Source organism: Entelurus aequoreus, linkage group LG23 (assembly GCF_033978785.1).
Source record: "Entelurus aequoreus isolate RoL-2023_Sb linkage group LG23, RoL_Eaeq_v1.1, whole genome shotgun sequence".
In the NCBI taxonomy this organism is placed as follows: Eukaryota; Metazoa; Chordata; class Actinopteri; order Syngnathiformes; family Syngnathidae; genus Entelurus; species Entelurus aequoreus.
The window spans coordinates 33,643,843-33,668,662 of record NC_084753.1 but is presented as its reverse complement, the minus strand read 5'-3'; the positions used below and the strand labels follow the sequence as shown (position 1 = coordinate 33,668,662).

The window sequence follows — 24,820 nt, the reverse complement described above, 5'->3', positions numbered from 1 at the left end:
TGCGCTGCTCTTCTTTTTATTCTTCTCTCGACCGCAGGACCTCTCTTTTCATCCAACGTGCGGCGGCATGAAACAAAGCTCCACGGGTTTGAAACACGCACAAAGAGACCACGAAAGAAAATGTACTTTTAAAAAAAAAGTAAGTGTTACTCGGCACTTAAACAAAATCAACAAAACTAAAAAGGCTGCTGTACGTTTCCCAACTTAATTAACACTTCCCTTCATGTTGTCTGAAAAAGGAGGAAGCATCGTGTGGACTCACAAGCAGATGAAGAGCTCCGACTCCTGCGAGGGGGAAAAAAAAAATATGTTTGAAGAGGAAGAGCTAAACGAAACAACGTGGACGTCTTCACACAGGTTGCCACTGAAAGGTGTGTGGTGTAATTCACATTGCAGCCTCAAGAGGTCACTGTTGTATAGCAGCTGACAGTCCAGTATGAAAGAGAGTATGGCCAATTTTACAACAGGCGCCATGTTTGCTACCAAGGACGTGTGCGGCTGTCCCCGGATGCATCCAATTGCCTTCCTTTATGTTTTTTTTGACGAAACACACCCAAATATGTCTATATATAGTTTTAAACATGCTCCAGCTCATAAACTTACAATAAAACATTTTTATTAGAGATGTCCGATAATATCGGACGATAAATGCTTTAAATTAAAATGTAATATCGGAAATTATCGGTATCGTTTTTTTAATTATTGGTATCGGTATCATTTTTTGTTTGTTTGTTTTTGTTGTTTTATTAAATCAACATAAAAAACACAAGATACACTTACAATTAGTGCACCAACCCCAAAAACTTCCCTCCCCCATTCACACTCATTCACACAAAAGGGTTGTTTCTTTCTGTTATTAATATTCTGGTTCCTACATTATATATCAATATATATCAATACAGTCTGCAACTAACGATAAATTTGATAATCGATTAATCTTGTCGGTTATTACTTCGATTAATCGATTAATAATCGGATAAAAGAGACAAACTACATTTCTATCCTTTCCAGTATTTTATTGAAAAAAAACAGCATACTGGCACCATACTTATTTTGATTATTGTTTCTCAGCTGTTTGTACATGTTGCAGTTTATAAAGGTTTATAAAAAGATTAAAAATTGCCTCTGCGCATGTGCATAGCATAGATCCAACGAATCGATGACTAAATTAATCGCCAACTATTTTTATAATCGATTTAATCGATTAATTGTTGCAGCCCTAATATCAATACAGTCTGCAAGGGATACAGTCCGTAAGCACACATGATTGTGCGTGCTGCTGGTCCACTAATAGTACTAACCTTTAACAGTTAATTTTACTCATTTTCATTAATTAATAGTTTCTATGTAACTGTTTTTATATTGTTTTACTTTCTTTTTTATTCAAGAAAATGTTTTTAATTTATTTATCTTATTTTATTTAATAATTTTTTTTTAAAAGGACCTTATCTTCACCATACCTGGTTGTCCAAATTAGGCATAATAATGTGTTAATTCCATGACTGTATATATCGATATCGGTAATTAAGAGTTGGACAATATCAGAATATCGGCAAAAAAGCCATTATCGGACATCCCTAATTTTTATTTTGTCAAAAGTATAATTTTGCGGCCGTACTTGACACATTGCTGCTGTGTTTCGTGACCAGCAGGCTAACATGCTCCCGACGGCGCTATAAACGTAAAAACATTTTTCACAGAAGGACTTATTGCCCTCGTTTTAACTGTTTGCAAATGCAGCGAATCATTGCATTTCTGCCATTCAATATTAAAGTGTTTGAATGTTATCGATAGCCAACATGTATTAGTCATGTGTTTCTTCGCCATTGTTGGGCCGCCCAAAATAATGTCTCTCGACCGCAGCTGTACTCTGTTGTAATACAATTTTCCACCACTTGTGGCAGTAATGACAATATCAAACAAACCGAAGAAGTCTGGCGCTGAGGTCATAAAGAAGTTTCTTAAGCGCAAAAATGATGACTACTGTGGTGAAGCTGTATTTTCATTTGCAATTTAATTTTATGGACAGTTTAGTTAAAAAAACATACTTATTATTAATCAACTAGTTGGAATGTACTTATTTGACCACTTATGAGTACTGTCAGAAATTGTTTTAGTTTGATCTTATTCTGACGCAGTTTTTTTGGAGATGTTAGGTTTCCACGACATAGTGAATTTGCAAACAGCTAAAATTATGCACAAAGCTAACTACAATCTGCTACCCAAGAATATACAACAATTCTTCTCAACAAAAGAGGTGAAATATAATCTTTAGAGAAAAATGTAATTTAAAACATTTGTACGCATGTACAACACTTAAGACCTTCAGTACATCAGTATGTGGAATTCAATTATGGAATGGATTAAGCAAAGAAATCAAACAATTTACTTCAAGAAACTCTTCAAACTTGGTGTTTACAAAGTACAAAGAAGAAGAACCATGATGAACATTCTGAATTTATTACATCCATCCATCCATTTTCTAGATAATCTTACTTATCTCACCATATGAAATATAACTTACTTCACTAATTATGTATTTATTTTTATTGTTATTACTTATGGAGTATATTGTGAATACATTGAGTACAGGAAGTGAACAAAAGTTTTAGCAACTGCTATGTAAAGGAAAAGGTAGGATTAAATAAGCTCTGCTTCTTCCTCCTTTTTTTCCCGAACATGTTGAATAGAGGAACTGGAAATTGTGATGTATCATGTTGTATGCTTGCAAATAAACATAAACTCAACTCTTATTTTGGCGATCTAGTCTGGGACGTCATTTCCTGCTTGTCGCGTTCTCTGCGTAATGTTTACGGCATCGTGTGCGTGCCTGACTTTTTTTGATTGATTGATTGATTGATTGAGACTTTTATTAGTAGGTTGCACAGTGAAGTACATATTCCGTACAATTGACCACTAAATGGTAACACCCGAATAAGTTTTTCAACTTGTTTAAGTCGGGGTCCACTTAAATTGATTCATGATACAGATATATACTATCATATATACTATCATCATAATACAGTCATCACACAAGATAATCACATTGAATTATTTACATTATTTACAATCAGGAGTGTGGAGGGGGGGTGGGGTGGGGGGGTGGGGATATGGACATCAAGTAGTGGACATAGAGAGAGAGAGAGAGAGAGAGAGAGAGAGATCAGAAGGCATAAGAAAAAGAATCTGCATTTGATTGTTTACATTTGATTATTAGCAATCCGGGGAGGGTGTTAGTTTAGGGTTGTAGCTGCCTGGAGGTGAACTTTTATAGCGGTTTTGAAGGAGGATAGAGATGCCCTTTCTTTTATACCTGTTGGGAGCGCATTCCACATTGATGTGGCATAGAAAGAGAATGAGTTAAGACCTTTGTTAGTTCGGAATCTGGGTTTAACGTGGTTAGTGGAGCTCCCCCTGGTGTTGTGGTTATGGCGGTCATTTACGTTAAGGAAGTAGTTTGACATGTACTTCGGTATCAGGGAGGTGTAGCGGATTTTATAGACTAGGCTCAGTGCAAGTTGTTTAACTCTGTCCTCCACCTTGAGCCAGCCCACTTTAGAGAAGTGGGTAGGAGTGAGGTGGGATCTGGGGTGGAGGTCTAGAAGTAACCTGACTAGCTTGTTCTGAGATGTTTGGAGTTTAGATTTGAGGGTTTTGGAGGTGCTAGGGTACCAGGAGGTGCATGCGTAATCGAAAAAGGGTTGAACGAGAGTTCCCGCCAGAATCCTCAAGGTGCTTTTGTTGACCAGAGAGGAAATTCTGTAGAGAAATCTCGTTCGTTGGTTAACCTTTTTGATTACCTTGGTTGCCATTTTATCACAGGAAAGGTTAGCCTCTAGAATGGAACCTAGGTAGGTGACCTCATCTTTCCTGGTGATGACACTGTCACCTACTTTTATGGTGAAGTGATTGACTCTCTTAAGTTTGATGTGGGACCCAAACAGGATGGATTCTGTTTTACCCAAGTGGATGGATAGCTTGTTGTCAGCGAGCCAGGTGCAGGTTCTACAGAGCTCAGCACTGAGGATTTTCTCCACCTGTGACTTGTCCTTGCCGGATACCAGCAGGGCAGAGTCATCCGCAAACAAAAACAATTCACAGTCACATGCCGATGACATGTCGTTTATGTATATTAGGAACAGTAAAGGTCCCAATATACTGCCTTGGGGGACTCCACAGCTCACCGAGAGGGGGGGGGACACGGTGCCTTTCACCTCTACCACCTGCTCCCTCCCCTCCAAGTAAGACTGCATCCAGCTCCAAGAGGTTTTGTTAAATCCGATTGCTCTGAGCTTATCCAACAGTATAGCGTGGTTAACGGTGTCAAAGGCCTTCTGAAGGTCCAGCATGACCATGCCGCAGTATTTGCCCGCGTCCATGCAAGTATACGGCGAATATAGCACTGTTATTAAAGCTAAAATGCCTATAATGCGTTAAATGTAGCCTTAACTTAGTGTTTGTTTGCAACAATGTTTCTGCATGAAGATATAATTCGCCAGCTTAACTTTCGCCCTTTTAATGGCGACATACTTCCTCTTAGTAGTTATCCTATTTTACCGCAAGAGGGCGACACAGAACATGTTTAAAGCACTGTCTAAATCAACAGTGCTTATTCTCCATTCATTTCTAATGGACTGTTTTGATAGTCCATGTAAATTAATTTGTATATTTGTTCTATAACATATTATAGAGTATATTACACATAACGTTATACATATCATGTTATATTATTGCATATTATATTGCCTAAATGTATCCTAATCATTATTTGTATGTGTTCCCTTTAGACACCACACACACACATATACCACACACACCCGGATTCAAGGATTAAAGAGTGCCTAAAAGCACTCTCTACACTCCGACCGAAGTCCTTGTCCTAAGAAGCTATCAAATTAGCATTCCACATCCAGAGTAACCTCCTCTATCACAAGTACCGTTTTATGCAGTAAATTAGCTGAGTATTGATTTTTGCAATCAGCCTGACCTAAGCCTTGATAGTAATCCTAGTGATTATTGCATGCTTTCATTATCATTTGACAAGGTTTATCCTGTTCAACTGTAAAGAAGTTAGATATAATTATTGAACACGATTACAATCAAGAGTAAGATTACGAATTCAGTGTCAATGATTGTGTAGGCTCCGGGCCCCTCTGATGTGGAAAAGTTGGGCCCCGTGGTCAAAAAGGTTAAGAAGCCCTGTATTATTCTAACTGACCTTTCATTTTTTAACATGCTAAGTGTACTCTTGTACTTATTTCCCCATATTTCTGCACAATAACTCAGATATGGTAACACTGGCAAGCAGGAAACATTTTCCTTTATTCTTTGACGTATTTCTTGCAACTTTGTTATATATTTTTTATTGAGATATCCAGTTCATTTTGTTATCTATTATTACACCCTAAATTTGGTGTCTTTTAGTTTTAGTCCATCTATTTGTACTTGTGTTTGACTTTCTCTCCTGCTGTGACTGAATAGCATTACTTTAGTTGGACTGAAATTCAAAGATAGTCTGTTTTTGTCAAACCATCTCTTTAATTTATTAAATTCTTCCGTTATTATTTTTTGCAGTAGCTTTCTTGGAACGCAAGCGAGGAAGCGCCGCAAACCCACGGCATCAGCTCAAAGTTGGTAGCAAACATGGCGCCCTGCAGTCCCGTGAGTTGGCCATCCTCTCTTTATACACTGCTGTGAGTTAATACTGCACCAAACGACAACTACCGTATTTTTCGGACTATAAGTCGCAGTTTTTTTTCATAGTTTGGCCGGGGGTGCGACTTATACTCAGGAGCGACTTATGTGTGAAATTATTAACACATTACCGTAAAATATCAAATAATATTATTTAGCTCATTCACGTAAGAGACTAGACGTATAAGATTTCATGGGATTTAGCGATTAGGAGTGACAGATTGTTTGGTAAACGTATAGCATGTTCTATATGTTATAGTTATTTGAATGACTCTTACCATAATATGTTACGTTAACATACCAGGCACGTTCTCAGTTGGTTATTTAAGCCTCATATAACGTACACTTATTCAGCCTGTTGTTCACTATTCTTTATTTATTTTAAATTGCCTTTCAAATGTCTATTCTTGGTGTTGGCTTTTATCAAATAAATGTCCCCCAAAAAATGCGACTTATACTCCAGTGCGACTTATATAGGTTTTTTTCCTTCTTTATTATGCATTTTCGGCAGGTGCGACTTATACTCCGGTGCGACTTATACTCCGAAAAATACGGTAGTTACGCACATGCAGCGTGTAAAAAATAAATAATCGCACATTGCAACACTGAGGAAGCCACTTTTGTTCGTTTTAGTTCAATTTCTTTCCCTTCGTGATGTGAAATAATAATAATGATAATGATATGATCAACATCGGTTGCATGCACGGACCAAACAGCGCAAACGTCATGAAGGATAAAGCGTCTATGAACACGTGAAATGATCTAAAGGAGTTTTCTCATTATTGACACTTCCTGTTCCTCCCTGGCTTCTAGTGTGCAGGACAACCACAGAAAATGAAATAGTACTTTATCATTTAACCTTTCTCTTGCTGCGTTTTTATACCTTTGTTAGTGTAGCCATAATTGACGTGTATGTTACAACTTACACCAACAGGTAATAATCGTGAGTGTTGTAAGAATAGTGAGAGAGTTTACACTGGAGCTGGAGTCCAGGCTTTGCCGTGGTGCACTCTCTTTCGATTCAGCTGTTTTTTGGAGCAAGACGCTGGGTCGCTGGGCCCTGCACACAGCAAAGTGACAAACATGATTTGGAATCGGGGGTGTGCGCATTCTTTGCAGCATGGAGAAAAAGTAAAAAGGATGCTTCTTTGATACATTTAGTAGATAAACATAGGCTATTTGAACAAAACATATTAGCTTTGAGTCACGGGTGACCTCAATAATCAGTTTATTTTATTTGTGTGATATTCTGAAGGGCCAATAAACAGGCATCAGGGACGGGTTCACACGACCGTAACACATTCTTGATAAAACGACAAGCCGATACAAGTCAAAAATCAAACTATGAACATCCTAACAACTCCAAATTGGCCCCTTAGACGAGACAAAGTCCCATTAGCAACGTGGCCAGGGCGGTGTTTTCATATAAAACACAAACAGTCTGAGAGCTTCAACTTTGTCGCCATCTGGTGGCCAAAGAGATTCAGTGGGCATTAATTGAACATTAATGGGTTTAAGTTAATGATGACATACGACGAGGTAGCATACTTCTAAGATGGCGCCATGTATTAAATGCACTATTTGCAGGGGTAAACATAAACATTTTGGGAAAAACCAGCATAAAAACGTTAGCATTCTGACCTCAGCATGCTAATATAAGAGCCGTAAGCATACTTCCAAAATGGCACTATGTATCAAAATCAATGATTGTTAGGTTTAAACATACCAAATTAGCACTAAACGTTAACATGCTAATACAAGAGATGTTAGCATACTCCCAAGATGGCGCCAAGTATCAAAATCAATGATTTTTAGTTTTAAACATACAAAATTAACTAAAAAGTTAGAAAAAACAACATTAACCATGCTAATACAAGAGACGTTTGCATACTTCCAAGATGGCGCCAAGTATCAAAATTAAAGATTGTTAGGTTCAAACATACAAAATTAGCTGAAAGGCTAGCAAAAAACGTTGGCATGCTAACGTTCTCACAAGTATGCTAACAGTTAACGTTAGCACACTCGACAGTACCGAATATCACAAACCATGATTATTAGGTTTAAACATACAAAATTAGCTCTGAAAGCTAGCATGAAAGATTAGCATACATCCAAGATGGTGGCAAGTATCAACATTCATGAATTTTAGGTTTAAACATTGAAAATTAGCTAAAAAGCTAGCAAAAGATGCTAAGGTTTTTACAACCATGAAATCAAGCCTATTGTGAGAAGTCAGTTGGTCATCATGAGAAGAACAATGGATCAAACAGTCAGGATTGTTGTGCAGAAACACACTTCTGGTAGCGGAGTGATCTAGCACAATCATAAGTACGACAACAGCGGATGACGTGACAAACAAGCCCACCTGTACATTGGCCACACGTGTAGTCCCCTGTTGTCCTCCTGTGTCGTCGGAAACGAGGCTCGCTCCGCCAGGTCTTTGAGGAAGTGGAAGAGCTTCTCCGACTCGATGCACTGCTTCCTGGCGCCGCACAAACACGAATACGCACCCTTTGAGGCTAAAGCCAGTCGCCGTGGTTACCCGACAGTCCATGTAGGACGTCGGGCCATGGAAGAGAACTCACATGTGCGCCACGGACACCACGCCGCTGCACTTGGACTCTGTGATCGAACACGCTTGAGTGAGCAGAGACTTCAGGAACATCTCCAAGACCCGTGCTGACCTCGGAGATTCAGGACCAGGCACACCTCGGCATGTCTCACACTTATTTCTAGTCCGTGGAAACAAGTACTGATACGTGGTGAAAAGGATACAGATGATGACAGGCACCGCCATGGCCATCCTCCCCACCTCAGCGTTCTTCTGCATGATCTTTTTGATGCGACCCTTGACAACAAACCATTCCTGGGGTGACCATTCCATTCAACACGATTCTCGCAATATGGTATTATAATTACAATGAAACTTTCCCAAAACAGGTTACAGGTTAGAACATCTCCTTCTGGCTGCATGGAGAAGGCCTAAGAAAAGTATTTTTAGGCACAAGACGTTGAAACAACGTTGAGAACTTGCTGAAGTAGGTCCTGACATTGAGCAACTCAAACCTAACGTTGAAACAACATGCTTTTTGACAACGTTTAATCAATGTTGGGTTGTGACGTTGATTTGACCATTGAAATTTGGTCATTTCCCAACCATTATTCTACAACACAAATACAACGTTGAAACAACATGCTTTTTGACAACGTTTAATCAATGTTGGATTCTGATGTTGATTTGACCTTTGACATTTGGTCATTTTCCAACCAATATTCTACAACTCAAACCTAACGTTGAAACAACATGCCTTTTGACGATGATTAATCAATGTCAGGTTGTGATGTTGATTTGAGCATTTAATTTTGGTCATTTCCCAACCAATATACAACGTTGAAACAACATGCTTTTTGACAACGTTTTATTAACGTCCGCTTGTGACGTTGATTTGACCATTGAAATTTGGTCATTTCCCAACCAATATTCTACAACACAAATACCATGTTGAAACAACATGCTTTTTGACAACGTTTAATCAATATCAGGTTGTGACGTTGATTTGACCATTGAATTTTGGTAATTTCCCAACCAATATTCTACAACACAAATACAACGTTGAAACAACATGGTTGATGACAACGTTAAATCAATGTTAGGCTCTGACGTAGATTTGACCATTGAATTTTGATCATTTCCCAACCAATATACAACGTTGAAACAACATGCTTTTTGACAACGTTTAATCAATATCAGGTTGTGACGTTGATTTGACCATTGAAATTTGGTCATTTCCCAACCAATATTCTACAACACAAATACCACGTTGAAACACCATGGTTGATGACAACGTTAAATCAATGTTAGGCTCTGACGTAGATTTGACCATTGAATTTTGATCATTTCCCAACCAATATACAACGTTGAAACAACATGCTTTTTGACAACGTTTAATCAATATCAGGTTGTGACGTTGATTTGACCATTGAATTTTGGTCATTTCCCAACCAATATTCTACAACATAAGTACAACGTTGAAACAACATGGTTGATGACAACGTTTAATCAATGTTGGGTTCTGACGTAGATTTGACCTTTGAATTTTGGCCATTTCCCAACCAATATACAACGTTGCAACATGCTTTTTCAAAACGTTTTATCAACGTCAGCTTGTGACGTTGATTTGACCATTGAAATTTGGTCATTTCCCAACCAATATTCTACAACACAAATACGACGTTGAAACAACATGCTTTTTGACAACGTTTAATGAATATCAGGTTGTGACGTTGATTTGACCATTGAATTTTGGTAATGACACGCACACTGACTTCCGGTTCCGGTTCACCGTGCGTGACTGCTCGCCGTCTGTTCGCTGTTGCGAAAAAGCTAAGTAGCGCTCTATCTGTGTGCTTTTAATTGTTCTACAGCTTTCTTTATCACTTCTCAAACATTTTTAGTGGTACTATTTAACTTGCAAATCACCCGATCTCTGTCCCACCACCCTTTCCTCAGCTAGCTAGCTGCTAAGCTAGCGCGGAGAAAGGCAGCGCCGGTCAGTAAGAAGCTACTCCTACAGATCGCGACCACTTCCCTGAGGACAGCAGGAACTTCACTCGGTGACAGAAAACACTGTGAGTAATGGCTTCCTGCGCGTCTTGCACCATACTCACGGAGAGGTTGGCTCTGCTAGAGGGCCGTGTCCGCCAGTTAGAGCAGAGTAATGTCGTAACTTTAGATGTTGCGGACACATCTGCTAGCGTTAGCTGTAGCGAGCTAACTAGCCCAGCTTGTAGCAGTCCTAAGCGGCCTACAAGCTACGGTGTACCGGTTGAGACGCATAATAGATTTAGCTCTTTAGCTAGTCCTACACCCCAGTCTACCGGGCACCACACCTTAGTTATAGGGGACTCCATCACCCGAAACATAAAGCTTAGCAAACCAGCCACAATAAAGTGTATCCCCGGGGCCAGAGCACCTGACATTGAAGCTAATCTTAGGGAGCTAACTCGCAACAGGCCTAGTAAACACGTACGACAGGCTAATCGCACCACTAATTATGCGAATATAGTTGTACACGTTGGCTCCAATGACACTAGAATGAGACAGTCTGAGATTACAAAGAGAAACATAGCCAGGACTTGTGATCTCGCCAGAAAGATGTCCAGGCATCGAGTAATTGTCTCTGGCCCCCTGCCTGCGAGAGGCAATGATGAGAGATATAGCAGATTAGTCTCGCTTAACAAGTGGTTGGCTAGCTACTGTAGGACGCAGGGACTAACGTTTATTGATAACTGGCCCTCTTTCTGGGGCAAACCAGGCTTGCTGATGAGAGACGGCCTTCACCCTAACCAGGAAGGCGCCATCATCCTGTCTAGAAACATAGACTACTATTTAAGTCTCACTTGACTGACTACACTAGAGCAAGCCCGGTCACAGGCAATTACAATGTCTGTTAGTCCGGGTGAGGAGTCAGTTAAGCTAGAACTAGCCAGCGCCAGGCTGGATAATCCATGTACGCATAGCAATTCTCTTAGAATAATACACAATTCACATAATGTTTTTTCTGTTGTGTCTGTGTCAGGGGTGGACATGCATTCTACTGAGGTGGCAATTTATGATATGTCCAGTCTATTGCAGCACCAAGCAAACAATCGGAAAATTCCCGTCATATCAATTCCTAGATATGGTCGAAACTATTTAAAGTGCACTACGCATAATAAACGCAACATTGTTAATATTGCCACTACGGATAATCTTAACAAAAACTCGTCAAAACAGCCCAATACCTATAATATGGGCTTTTTAAACATAAGATCATTGTCTCCCAAGGCGTTATTGGTTAATGAGGTCATTAGAGACAACAATCTTAACGTCATTGGTCTTAGCGAAACCTGGCTCAAACCGGACGAATTTTTTGCGCTCAATGAGGCATCTCCTCCTAACTATACGAATGCGCATGTTGCCCGCCCTCTTAAAAGGGGAGGGGGTGTCGCACTAATATACAATGAAAATTTCAACCTTACCCCTAACCTAAATAATAAATATAAATCGTTTGAGGTGCTTACTATGAGGTCTGTCACACCGCTACCTCTCGACCTGGCTGTTATCTACCGCCCCCCTGGGCCCTATTCGGACTTTATCAGTGAATTCTCAGAGTTCGTTGCTGATCTAGTGACGCACGCCGACAATATAATCATAATGGGGGACTTTAATATCCATATGAATACCCCATCGGACCCTCAGTGCGTGGCGCTCCAAACCATAATTGATAGCTGTGGTCTTACACAAATAATACATGAACCCACGCATCGCAACGGTAATACAATAGATCTAGTGCTTGTCAGGGGTGTCACCACCTCCAAAGTTATGATACTTCCATATACTAAAGTAATGTCCGATCATTACCTTATAAAATTTGAAGTTTTGACTCTTTGTCAACAAGCTAATAATAATAATAACTGCTATAGCGGCCGCAACATTAATGCTGCCACAACGATGACTCTTGCTGACCTACTGCCTTCGGTAATAGCACCATTCCCAAATTATGTCGGCTCTATTGATAAACTCACTAACAACTTTGACGATGCCTTGCGCGAAATTATTGATAGTATAGCACCGCTAAAGCAAAAAAGGGCCCCTAAAAGGCGCACCCCATGGTTTACAGAAGAAATTAGAGCTCATAAATTATCATGTAGAAAACTGGAACGCAAATGGCGCGCGACTAAACTTGAGGTTTTCCATCAAGCATGGAGTGATAGTTTAATAACTTATAAACGCATGCTTACCTTAGCTAAAACTAAATACTACTCAAATCTCATCCGCCTCAACAAAAACGATCCTAAATTTCTGTTTAGTACAGTAGCATCGCTAACCCAACAAGGGACTCCTCCCAGTAGCTCCACCCACTCGGCAGATGATTTTATGAATTTCTTTAATAAGAAAATTGAACTCATTAGAAAGGAGATTAAAGACAACGCATCCCAGCTACAACTGGGCTCTATTAACACAAATACGACTGTATATACGACGGACACTGCCCTCCAAAATAGTCTCTCTATTTTTGATGAAATAACATTAGAGGAATTATTACAGCGTGTAAGTGGGATAAAACAAACAACATGTTTACTTGACCCACTTCCTGGGAAACTTATCAAGGAACTGTTTGTATTATTAGGTCCATCAGTGTTAAATATTATAAACTTATCACTTTCCTCCGGCACTGTTCCCCTAGCATTCAAAAAAGCGGTTATTCATCCTCTGCTCAAAAGACCTAACCTCGATCCTGACCTCATGGTAAACTACCGACCGGTCTCCCACCTTCCGTTTATTTCCAAAATTCTCGAAAAAACTGTTGCACAGCAGCTAAATGAACACTTAGTGACTAACAATCTCTGTGAACCTTTTCAATCCGGTTTCAGGGCAAATCACTCTACGGAGACAGCCCTCGCAAAAATGACTAATGATCTATTGCTAACGATGGATTCTGATGCATCATCTATGTTGCTGCTTCTTGATCTTAGCGCCGCTTTCGATACCGTCGATCATAATATTTTATTAGAGCGTATCAAAACACGTATTGGTATGTCAGACTTAGCCTTGTCTTGGTTTAACTCTTATCTTACTGACAGGATGCAGTGCGTCTCCCATAACAATGTGACCTCGGACTATGTCAAGGTAACGTGCGGAGTTCCCCAGGGTTCGGTTCTTGGCCCTGCACTCTTTAGTATTTACATGCTGCCGCTGGGTGACATCATACGCAAGTACGGTGTTAGCTTTCACTGTTATGCTGATGACACTCAACTCTACATGCCCCTAAAGCTGACCAACACGCCGGACTGTAGTCAGCTGGAGGCGTGTCTTAATGAAATTAAACAATGGATGTCCGCTAACTTTTTGCAACTCAACGCTAAGAAAACGGAAATGCTGATTATCGGTCCTGCTAGACACCAACATCTATTTAATAATACCACCTTAACATTTGACAACCAAACAATTAAACAAGGAGACTCGGTAAAGAATCTGGGTATTATCTTCGACCCAACTCTCTCGTTTGAGTCACACATTAAGAGTGTTACTAAAACGGCCTTCTTTCATCTCCGTAATATCGCTAAAATTCGTTCCATCTTGTCCACTAGCGACGCTGAGATCATTATTCATGCGTTCGTTACGTCTCGTCTCGATTACTGTAACGTATTATTTTCGGGCCTCCCTATGTCTAGCATTAAAAGATTACAGTTGGTACAAAATGCGGCTGCAAGGCTTTTGACAAAAACAAGAAAGTTTGATCATATTACGCCTATACTGGCTCACTTGCACTGGCTTCCTGTGCACTTAAGATGCGACTTTAAGGTTTTACTACTTACGTATAAAATATTACACGGTTTAGCTCCAGCCTATCTCGCCGATTGTATTGTACCATATGTCCCGACAAGAAATCTGCGTTCAAAGAACTCCGGCTTATTAGTGATTCCCAGAGCCAAAAAAAAGTCTGCGGGCTATAGAGCGTTTTCTATTCGGGCTCCAGTACTCTGGAATGCCCTCCCGGTAACAGTTAGAGATGCTACCTCAGTAGAAGCATTTAAGTCCCATCTTAAAACTCATTTGTATAATCTAGCCTTTAAATAGACCCCCCCTTTTTTAGACCAGTTGATCTGCCGTTTCTTTTCTTCTCTCCTCTTCTCCCCTGTCCCTTGCGAGGGGGAGTTGCATAGGTCCGGTGGCCATGGATGAAGTGCTGGCTGTCCAGAGCCGGGACCCCGGGTGGACCACCAGCCTGTGCATCGGTTGGGGACATCTCTGCGCTGCTGACCCGTCTCCGCTCGGGATGGTTTCCTGTTGGCCCCGCTGTGGACTGGACTCCCGCTGATGTGTTGGATCCACTGTGGACTGGACTTTCACAATGTTATGTCAGACCCACTCGACATCCGTTGCTTTCGGTCTCCCCTAGAGGGGGGGGGTTACCCACATATGCGATCCTCTCCAAGGTTTCTCATAGTCATTCACCGACGTCCCACTGGGGTGAGTTTTTCCTTGCCCGTATGTGGGCTCTGTACCGAGGATGTCGTTGTGGCTTGTACAGCCCTTTGAGACACTTGTGATTTAGGGCTATATAAATAAACATTGATTGATTGATTGATTGAATATTCTACAACACAAATACAACGTTGAAACAACATGGTTGATGACAACGTTAAATCAATGTTAGGCTCTGACGTAGATTTGACCATTGAATTTTGATCATTTCCCAACCAATATACAACGTTGAAACAACATGCTTTTTGACAACGTTTAATCAATATCAGGTTGTGATGTTGATTTGACCATTGAATTTTGGTAATTTCCCAACCAATATTCTACAACATAAGTACAACGTTGAAACAACATGCTTTTTGACAACGTTTAATCAATGTTGGGTTCTGACGTAGATTTGACCATTGAATTTTGGCCATTTCCCAACAAATATACAACGTTGCAACATGCTTATTCAAAACGTTTTATCAACGTCTGCTTGTGACGTTGATTTGACCATTGAAATTTGGTCATTTCCCAACCAATATTCTACAACACAAATACCACGTTGAAACAACATGCTTTTTGACAACGCTTAATCAATATCAGGTTGTGACGTTGATTTGACCATTGAATTTTGGTCATTTCCCAACCAATATTCTACAACACAAATACAACGTTGAAACAACATGGTTGATGACAACGTTTAATCAATGTTGGGTTCTGACGTAGATTTGACCATTGAATTTTGATCATTTCCCAACCAATATACAACGTTGAAACAACATGCTTTTTGACAACGTTTTATCAACGTCAGCTTGTGCCGTTGATTTGACCATTGAAATTTGGTCATTTCCCAACCAATATTCTACAACATAAGTACAACGTTGAAACAACATGCTTTTTGACAACGTTTAATCAATGTTGGGTTCTGACGTAGATTTGACCATTGAATTTTGGCCATTTCCCAACAAATATACAACGTTGCAACATGCTTTTTCAAAACGTTTTATCAACGTCAACTTGTGACGTTGATTTGACAATTGCAATTTGGTCATTTCCCAACCAATATTCTACAACACAAATACCACGTTGAAACAACATGCTTTTTGACAACGTTTAATCAATATCAGGTTGTGACGTTGATTTGACCATTGAAATTTGGTCATTTACCAACCAATATTCTACAACATAAATACAACGTTGAAACAACATGCTTTTTGACAATGTTTAATCAATGTTGGGTTCTGACGTAGATTTGACCATTGAATTTTGGCCATTTCCCAACAAATATACAACGTTGCAACATGCTTTTTCAAAACGTTTTATCAACGTCAGCTTGTGACGTTGATTTGACAATTGCAATTTGGTCATTTCCCAACCAATATTCTACAACACAAATACCACGTTGAAACAACATGCTTTTTGACAACGTTTAATCAATATCAGGTTGTGACGTTGATTTGACCATTGAATTTTGGTCATTTCCCAACCAATATTCTACAACACAAATACAACGTTGAAACAACATGGTTGATGACAACGTTAAATCAATGTTAGGCTCTGACGTAGATTTGACCATTGAATTTTGATCATTTCCCAACCAATATACAACGTTGAAACAACATGATTTTTGACAACGTTTTATCAACGTCAGCTTGTGCCGTTGATTTGACCATTGAAATTTGGTCATTTCCCAACCAATATTCTACAACATAAGTACAACGTTGAAACAACATGCTTTTTGACAACGTTTAATCAATGTTGGGTTCTGACGTAGATTTGACCATTGAATTTTGGCCATTCCCCAACAAATATACAACGTTGCAACATGCTTTTTCAAAACGTTTTATCAACGTCCGCTTGTGACGTTGATTTGACCATTGAAATTTGGTCATTTCCCAACCAATATTCTACAACACAAATACCACGTTGAAACAACATGCTTTTTGACGACGTTTAATCAATGTCAGGTTTCATTTCCCAACCGTCAACGTTGTCTCAATTTACAAAAACAACTATTTTGCAAAGTTGTTTCAAAATCAGTTTTAAAGGACATGTATCAATGTTGTATCAATGTCCTGTGCCAGTTGAGGTGATTCTTAAAAAGTATGTTTTTTAATTATTGAATTTTTTTTTGTAGATTTTTGAAACTTATGAATCGATTTAGAATGAGGGTGAATAGAAATCGCAATTCAGATGTGAATCATTTTTTTGTGTGCACCCCTACAAATGTATCATTTGGTACAATAATTATAATTAAACTTTTTCAAAACAGTTCGAAAAACTCCTTCTGGTTGCATGGAAATGGCCTAAAACTGTCTTTTTTCAAATGTATTTTTATAAAAAAATTATTTCAACTTTTTTTAATTAAATAAGAATCACAATTCGGATGTGAATCGATTTTTAATGTGCACCCCTACAAATCGATTCCCGCAATGTTTTGGTAGAATAATCTTAATGGAAGTTTTCCAAAACAAGTTACAGATTAGAAAATTAGCATGGCGATGGCCTAAAAATATGTTTTTCAAAATTAATTCTTCTAAAAAAAAAATTAAGAAAGATAAATACATTTTAATCAAAACATTTATTTTAAATTGATTTAAAAAAATTATGAATCTATTGAGAATCAGGATGAATATATATTTTTTGTGCACCCCTACATATGGAAATGGCCTAAGAATGTATTTTAAAAAATGTATTCTTATTTAAAAAAAAACGTTTTTTATTATTACTTTTTAAAATTAGTAATTGATTGTGAATTGGGATGAATAACAATCACGATTCGGATGTGTATGGTTTTTTTCGTGCACCCTAACAAATCAATGCGCTCAATGTATCATTTGGTATAATATTTATGATGAAACTTCTTCAAAACAGGTTACAGGTTAGAAAAACTAATTCTAGTTGCATGAAAATGGCCTAAAAACATATTTTAAAAAAATATTCTTATACAAAACATTTATACAATTTATTTGAATTTTTTAAATAGATTTTTGAAAATTATGAATTGTTTTAGAATTGCATGGAAATGGCCCAATTTTTTTTTTTTTTTTATATGAAAAAAAAATTAAGTGTTTTTTTTCTTAACTGATTTCTGAAAATAACTAAGAATCGCGACTCGGATGTGAATCGTTTTTTGTGCAGCCCTACAAATCGATTCTCGCAGCGTATCATTTGGTATAATAATTATAATGTAAGTTTTCCAAAACAAGTTTCAGGTTAGAAAAACTAATTCTGGTTGCATAGAAATGGCCTAAAAACATATATAAAAAAATGTATTCTTATTAAAAAAATTGAATTTTGAAATTGAATAATACTCATGATTCGGATGTGAATCGTTTTTTTTGTGCACCCCGACAAATCGATTCTCGCAATGTATTATTTGGTATATTAATCATAAAGAAAGTTTTCCAAAACAGGCTACAGATTAGAAAAACTCCTTCTGGTTGCATGGAGAAGGCCTACTAAAAACATATTTTTTATATTAATTCTTATTAAAAAAAAGAAAGAAAAAAAGAAGTTAAATATATTAAAATAAAATAAAAACAATTTTGAATACATTTGTAAAATTATGAATCTAGAATAGAATAGAGATCGCAATTTAGATGTGAATTATTTTTTTGTGCACCCCTACAAATCGATGTTTGCCATTTATTTTTTGGTATAGTAATTAGAATAAAACTTTTTCAAAACAGTTTATAAATTTAGAAAGGCGCCTTCTAGTTGCATTAAAATGGCCTAAAAAGGTATTTAAAAAAAAGTATTCCTATTTAAAGAAATATTTAAAAAAATCGATTTAAAAAAATATATCAATTTATTTAGAATTGGGATGAATAGGAATTGCGATTTGGATTTAACCGATTTTTTTGGTGCACTCCCATCATACGCTGACTGATGTGTCAAAAAGTCCCAGGACACAACATTAGGTACAACTGCGCGGTTGCAAATGACGTCACGTCCGCTGTGCTTCATCGCGGTGAGGGCAAAGAAGCTTGAGCCCAGCGATAAATGAAGCGGAAGACGCGTTCGTGAGTGAAGAAATTGGGCTGAAAAGTCTGCTTCTACAAAGACAATAATGGTCATTTATAATTGGTATACAACAATATATTCATTATTATGCTCATATTAAGAGCCTTTTCCTCAAATTTCCACCCTCTCGTTGAAAAAGTAGTTTCTCAGTATTTAAGTGCATCACTAAAGTTATGCATTTAGGTCAGGTAAGGAGAGAGTTTGGAGATTTCCGACAGCCCTTGAAAGCATCACAGCGCCATGCTAGCAGTCAGCTAACATGAGCTTTAAAAAAAAGTCGTAAATCAAACTTATCAGAGTCAACACTCACCGGCGGGAAGCGAACACTGTATCCTCTCTTGTTTCCTGGCATCTAAACGTGTCCACGCCGCGCGGCTCCTTCACATGTTTCATGTTTTGTCCCCGAAGCGTCGCCGCGTCCATTTGTTTACCTTCTTCGGCGGGAAGGAAGGAAGCTAACTAGCTAGCCGGCTAGTTGAGTGACAGGTGCACCTGACCCCCCGACGATGACGTCACCAGTAGGCGCATTTTTTTTCTAAATGATTATTGAACAATTGAATATACTAACACAATAAGACATTTTTACTTTAAAATACTGGCAATTTGTAGGATGAGCATATAACATATGAACATTAAAGTACAACCCACCTATACAGGACAAGATAAGGGACAAATATAGAAAGACAATACAAGAAACTAATATTCTGTCCATCCATTTTCTACCGCTTGTCCCTTTTTGGTGGTGGCGGGGGGTGCTGGAGCCTATCTCAGCTGCATTCGGGTGGAAGGCGGGGTACACCCTGCACAAGTCGCCACCTCATATTGACATAGAAAAATAATAAAACTAATCGGCATTTGCAATTTAATAATTATATAGGACATTGGAAAAATATTCACAGCGCTTCACTTTTCCCACATTTTGTTGTGTTACAGTCGTACTCCTCAAAATTATACACACAATAACCCACAATAACAATGTGAAAACCAATCCATCCATCCATCTCCTTCCGCTTATCCGAGGTCGGGTCGCGGGGGCAGCAGCCTAAGCAGGGAAGCCCAGACTTCCCTCTCCCCAGCCACTTCGTCCAGCTCTTCCCGGGGGATCCCGAGGCGTTCCCAGGCCAGCCGGGAGACATAGTCTTCCCAACGTGTCCTGGGTCTTCCCCCGTGGCCTCCTACCGTGATGCCGTCTGAGATGTGTTGTGTCCCAAATAGCTGCAATCGCGCGTTCTGATACAGTCTGCTTTGCCAGTCCAAAAGCATTCGCCGTTTTTCCGTAGTTAGTCTTCCCCCGACGGCCAGGTAATACAAGGCACACACTACCTTTTTTTATCACATCCACGGGAGCCCGCATTCTCGTTGTCTCTCCTTCGAAAAATGGAAGCAGTTTTTGGTAAGTACAATCACAGCTGACCTCAACATTACACAAAACACAGTTAAAATGCATAAAAATAGTGCAAAAAAAAGCGTAAAAGATTAAAATATATAAAAAATAATAAAAATCACAATAAATACTAAACATATACATAAAACACAGTTAAAATGCATAAAATAGTGCAAACAAAATTTAAAGATTAAAAAAATATTATAAATGATTAAAATCACAAATACTAAAAACTCTATACATAAAACACAGTAAAAATGCATAAAAATATTGCAAAAAAAGCATGTAAGATTAAAAAATATTAAAAAGAATAGAAATCACAATAAATACTAAACATTATATACATAAAACACAGTTAAAATAAATAAAATAGTGCAAAAAAACCGTAGAAGATTAAAAAATATTATACATGATTAAAATCACAAATACTAAAAACTCTATACACAAAACACAGTTAAAATGCATAAAAATAGTGTAAAAAAAGCATGTAAGATTAAAAAATATTAAAAAGAATAAAAATCACAATAAATACTAAACATTATATACATAAAACACAGTTAAAATAAATAAAATAGTGCAAAAAAAGCGTAGAAGATTAAAAAATATTATAAATGATTAAAATCACAAATACTAAAAACTCTATACACAAAACACAGTTAAAATGCATAAAAATAGTGTAATAAAAGCATGTAAGATTAAGAAATATTAAAAAGAATAAAAATCACAATAAATACTAAACATTATATACATAAGACACAGTTAATATGCATAAAATAGTGCAAAAAAAGTAAAAGATTAAAAAAATATTATAAATGATTAAAATCACAAATACTAAAAACTATACATAAAACACAGTTAAAATGCATAAAAATAGTGCAAAAAAAGTGTAAGATTAAAAAATATTAAAAAGAATAAAAATCACAATAAATGCTAAACATATACATAAAACACAGTTAAAATAAATAAAATAGTGCAAAAAAAACGTAGAAGATTAAAAAATATTATAAATGATTAAAATCACAAATACTAAAAACTCTATACATAAAACACAGTTAAAATGCATAAAAATAGTGCAAAAAAAGTGTGTAAGATTAAAAAATATTAAAAAGAATAAAAATCACAATAAATACTAAACATTATATACATAAAACACAGTTAAAATAAATAAAATAGTGCAAAAAAACCGTGGAAGATTAAAAAATATTATAAATGATTAAAATCACAAATACTAAAAACTCTATACACAAAACACAGTTAAAATGCATAAAAATAGTGTAATAAAAGCATGTTTCTTTATTTATGCGTTTATTTGTAGAAAGGGACGTTATGCAGAAGAACGTGAGCTGCTCAAACAGCTATTTTTGTATTTCCGTATTGGCCAGCCAAAATTAAAAAATATATATATATAATTTTAAAAAAACAACTAGTTTTTACATGTAAATTTTATGATCAATTGTTATCAGATTATTTTAATAACAAATCAAATCAATAGTTCAGAAGGTTTTTTTTTTTTCATGGTGGAAACTTTGAAATATCTTTTTAGAAATATAGATAATTATATTCCAACTTAACAGTGATTTGATTGAAAAAGTCATTTTGTAAGATGAAGGGCATTAATATATATGTATATTGTTAATAAGTGTATCTTGAATGGAGTATTAATAACTGAATGGCGCCGCTTACTGCAGAGGGCAAAGGTCACGCTAATCAGTAGTCTTTGGCGCAGTGATAATAATTCTTTACCACACGGTCATTTGTCACTTTAGCAGAGCACTATGTCGTCGTGTGCGCTGTTTGCACTCTGCGCTGCGGTCCTCACTTTCAGCACACGCCGCGTGGAATGTAGGTGACTTTCTCTTCACTTGGAGTTCATGTGTGGATTTACCGCACGTATTGTGTTGTTGTTGGCAGGCTGCGCAGTAGCAGGAGAGGCCCTGCAGCAGGTCAAGCAGCGCCCCCTACAGGCAAGTGTTGCTCTACACCCAAAATGCATCTGAAGAGAGTGTCGGACAGTCAATCATGAGGTTCACCTTGCAGGAGGATTTCCTCCACGCTCGTCTTCATCCTCTGCTCCAGTGTCCCGACATGAGTCCCTCTCCAAGCATCCCAACCTCAGGTCACCGCCACTACTCTCATGTCATGACCTCATGAAATCATTGCAACGCGTTTTTTCTGCTCTGTTGTAGTCGAGCGTGTGAAAGCTGCAGACGTCAAAGTCATCGCCGCGCTGGGAGACTCCTTGACGGTGAATAACACTATACTGTATATACTATGTATGCTGAATTTCCCCCAATAGTACTTTCTATTCTATTCTATTCTATTATATTCTATACAGTCGTGGTCAAAAGTTTACATACACTTGTAAAGAACATAATGTCATGGCTGTCTTGCGTTTCCAATCATTTCTACAACTCTTTATTTTTTTGTGATAGAGTGATTGGAGCACATACTTGTTGGTCACAAAAAACATTCATGAAGTTTGGTTCTTTTATGAATTTATTATGGATCTACTGAAAATGTGAGCAAATGTGCTGGGTCAAAAGTATACATACAGCAATGTTAATATTTGGTTGCATGTTTCACTGCAATAAGGCACTTTTGGTAGCCATCCACAAGCTTCTGCTTGAATTTTTGACCACTCCTCTTGACAAAATTGGTGCAGTTCAGCTAAATTTGTTGGTTTTCTGACATGGACTTGTTTCTTCAGCATTGTCCACACGTTTAAGTCAGGACTTTTGGAAGGCCATTCTAAAACCTTCATTCTAGCCTGATTTAGCCATTCCTTTACCACTTTTGACGTGTGTTTGGGGTCATTGTCCTGTTGGAACACCCAACTGCGCCCAAGACCCAACCTCCGGGCTGAGGACTTTAGGTTGTCCTGAAGAATTTGGAGGGAATCCTCCTTTTTCGATGTCCGATTTACTATCTGTAAACAAATTTTTACAAAAAATACCCATTTTCCCGAAATTTGCAGGAAATTCCTCTTGAAATTAATGGGGGTTTTCTAAGTTAAACAATTCCCACATTTCACACCGATTCCAACCATTCTACCATACACACACTCCACTCACCCTGGAAATTCAAGCCATCATGCTTCCCACGTCAAAATGTTCCCCGATTACCAGGAATTCCAACGGTTGTGTTTTTCTTTTGACTACTTCTCTCACATTTGTCATCGGATTTCAACTGTTCTACCATCAGAACATTCGTCTTAGTCTGGAAATTCAAGCTATCTATTTTTTGAAGGCAGGAAATTCCTCGGTTTTCCTGGTAATTCCCATTTTCTGTAACACCTATTCTTTTTTTTTTTTAAATTGTCACTACGCTCACATTTTTAGACCGATTCCCAAAATTCCAACGCCGATCCACTTACCGTATTTTTCAGACTATAAGTCGCAGTTTTTTTCATAGTTTTGCCGGGCTCCAGTGCGACTTATATATGTTTTTTTCCTTCTTTATTATGCATTTTCGGCAGGTGCGACTTATACTCCGGTGCGACTTATACTCCAAAAAGTACGGTAGTTCACTTATGGCAATTGTGTTATGTCACATATTTCACAAAAGATACCCATTTTCCCGAAATTTGCAGGAAATTCCTCTTGAAATTAATGGGGGTTTTCTAAGTTCAACAATTCCCACATTTCACCCCGATTTGAACCGTTCCAACATCCAAACACTCCACTCACCCTGGGCATTTAGCCATTCCTTTACCACTTTTGACGTGTGTTTGTGGTCATTGTCCTGTTGGAACACCCAACTGCGCCCAAGACCCAACCTCCGGGCTGATGACTTTAGGTTGTCCTGAAGAATTTGGAGGGAATCCTCCTTTTTCGATGTCCCATTTACTATCTGTAAACAAATTTTTACAAAAAATACCCATTTTCCCGAAATTTGCAGGAAATTCCTCTTGAAATTAATGGGGGTTTTCTAAGTTCAACAATTCCCACATTTCACACCGATTCGAACCATTCTACCATCCACACACTCCACTCACCCTGGAAATTCAAGCCATCATGCTTCCCACATCAAGGTGTTCCCCGATTACCAGGAATTCCCACGGTTGTGTTTTTCTTTTGACTACTTCTCTCACATTTTACCATCAGAACATTCGTCTTAGTCTGGAAATTCAAACTATCTATTTTTTGAAGGCAGGAAATTCCTCGGTTTTCCTGGTAATTCCCATTTTCCGTAACACCTATTCTTTTTTTTTTAAATTGTCACTACTCTCACATTTTTAGACCGATTCCCAAAATTCCAACGCCGATCCACTTAGTTCACTCATGGCAATTTTGTTTTGTCACATATTTCACAAAAAAATACAAATTTTCCCGAAATTTGCAGGAAATTCCTCTTGAAATTAATGGGGGTTTTCTAAGTTCAACAATTCCCACATTTCACCCCGATTTGAACCGTTCCAACATCCACACACTCCACTCACCCTGGGCATTTAGCCATTCCTTTACCACTTTTGACGTGTGTTTGTGGTCATTGTCCTGTTGGAACACCCAACTACGCCCAAGACCCAACCTCCGGGCTGATGACTTTAGGTTGTCCTGAAGAATTTGGAGGAAATCCTCCTTTTTCGATGTCCGATTTACTATCTGTAAACAAATCTTTACAAAAAAAACCCATTTTCCCGAAATTTGCAGGAAATTCCTCTTGAAATTAATGGGGGTTTTCTAAGTTCAACAATTCCCACATTT

The 24,820-nt window shown here is 38.0% G+C and overlaps 2 protein-coding genes across 5 annotated transcripts in view; one reads left to right on the top strand and one right to left on the bottom strand.

Moving 5' to 3' along the window:
- Window positions 1–8: 8 nt before the first annotated feature.
- LOC133641098 (dr1-associated corepressor-like) lies at window positions 9–19,175 on the bottom strand. Of its 2 annotated transcripts, XM_062034961.1 has the most exons (6): window positions 19,044–19,175; window positions 8,470–8,542; window positions 8,280–8,373; window positions 8,060–8,176; window positions 6,670–6,754; window positions 9–285 (listed from the first exon to the last, which is right to left on the bottom strand). In XM_062034961.1, exons 1-6 carry the CDS (start codon window positions 19,083–19,085, stop codon window positions 259–261), a joined length of 438 nt encoding a protein of 145 aa, XP_061890945.1. In that variant the 5' UTR covers window positions 19,086–19,175; the 3' UTR covers window positions 9–258. The 2 variants fall into 2 exon arrangements, with proteins under 2 accessions (XP_061890945.1, XP_061890944.1); XM_062034960.1 differs by having other exon boundaries at window positions 8,280–8,542.
- The window catches only part of LOC133641094 (phospholipase B1, membrane-associated-like), a 44,813-nt gene continuing 20,031 nt past the window's right edge, over window positions 39–24,820 (top strand). Inside the window, exons 1-6 of one of the 3 annotated variants that reach the window (XM_062034952.1) lie at window positions 39–139; window positions 240–371; window positions 5,575–5,661; window positions 22,029–22,081; window positions 22,155–22,233; window positions 22,304–22,362. In XM_062034952.1, the coding sequence (XP_061890936.1) occupies window positions 269–371; window positions 5,575–5,661; window positions 22,029–22,081; window positions 22,155–22,233; window positions 22,304–22,362 (381 nt within the window). In that variant the 5' untranslated portion in view covers window positions 39–139; window positions 240–268. Of the gene's footprint in view, window positions 140–239; window positions 372–5,574; window positions 5,662–18,871; window positions 20,127–22,028; window positions 22,082–22,154; window positions 22,234–22,303; window positions 22,363–24,820 lie in introns of those variants that run through there. The other 2 variants (XM_062034954.1, XM_062034953.1) reach the window with 2 other exon arrangements.

Excerpts from the sequence above, each read along its gene's own strand:
- LOC133641098 (XM_062034960.1), bottom strand. The coding sequence starts at position 19,085 with ATGCCAGGAAACAAGAGAGGATACAGTGTTCGCTTCCCGCCG. Across the intron at positions 8,543-19,043 it reads ACAGTGTTCGCTTCCCGCCG|GGTCGCATCAAAAAGATCAT; the intron begins GTGAGTGTTGAC and ends TTTGTTGTCAAG. Across the intron at positions 286-6,669 it reads GCCTGGACTCCAGCTCCAGT|GAGTCGGAGCTCTTCATCTG; the intron begins GTAAACTCTCTC and ends TCCCCCTCGCAG.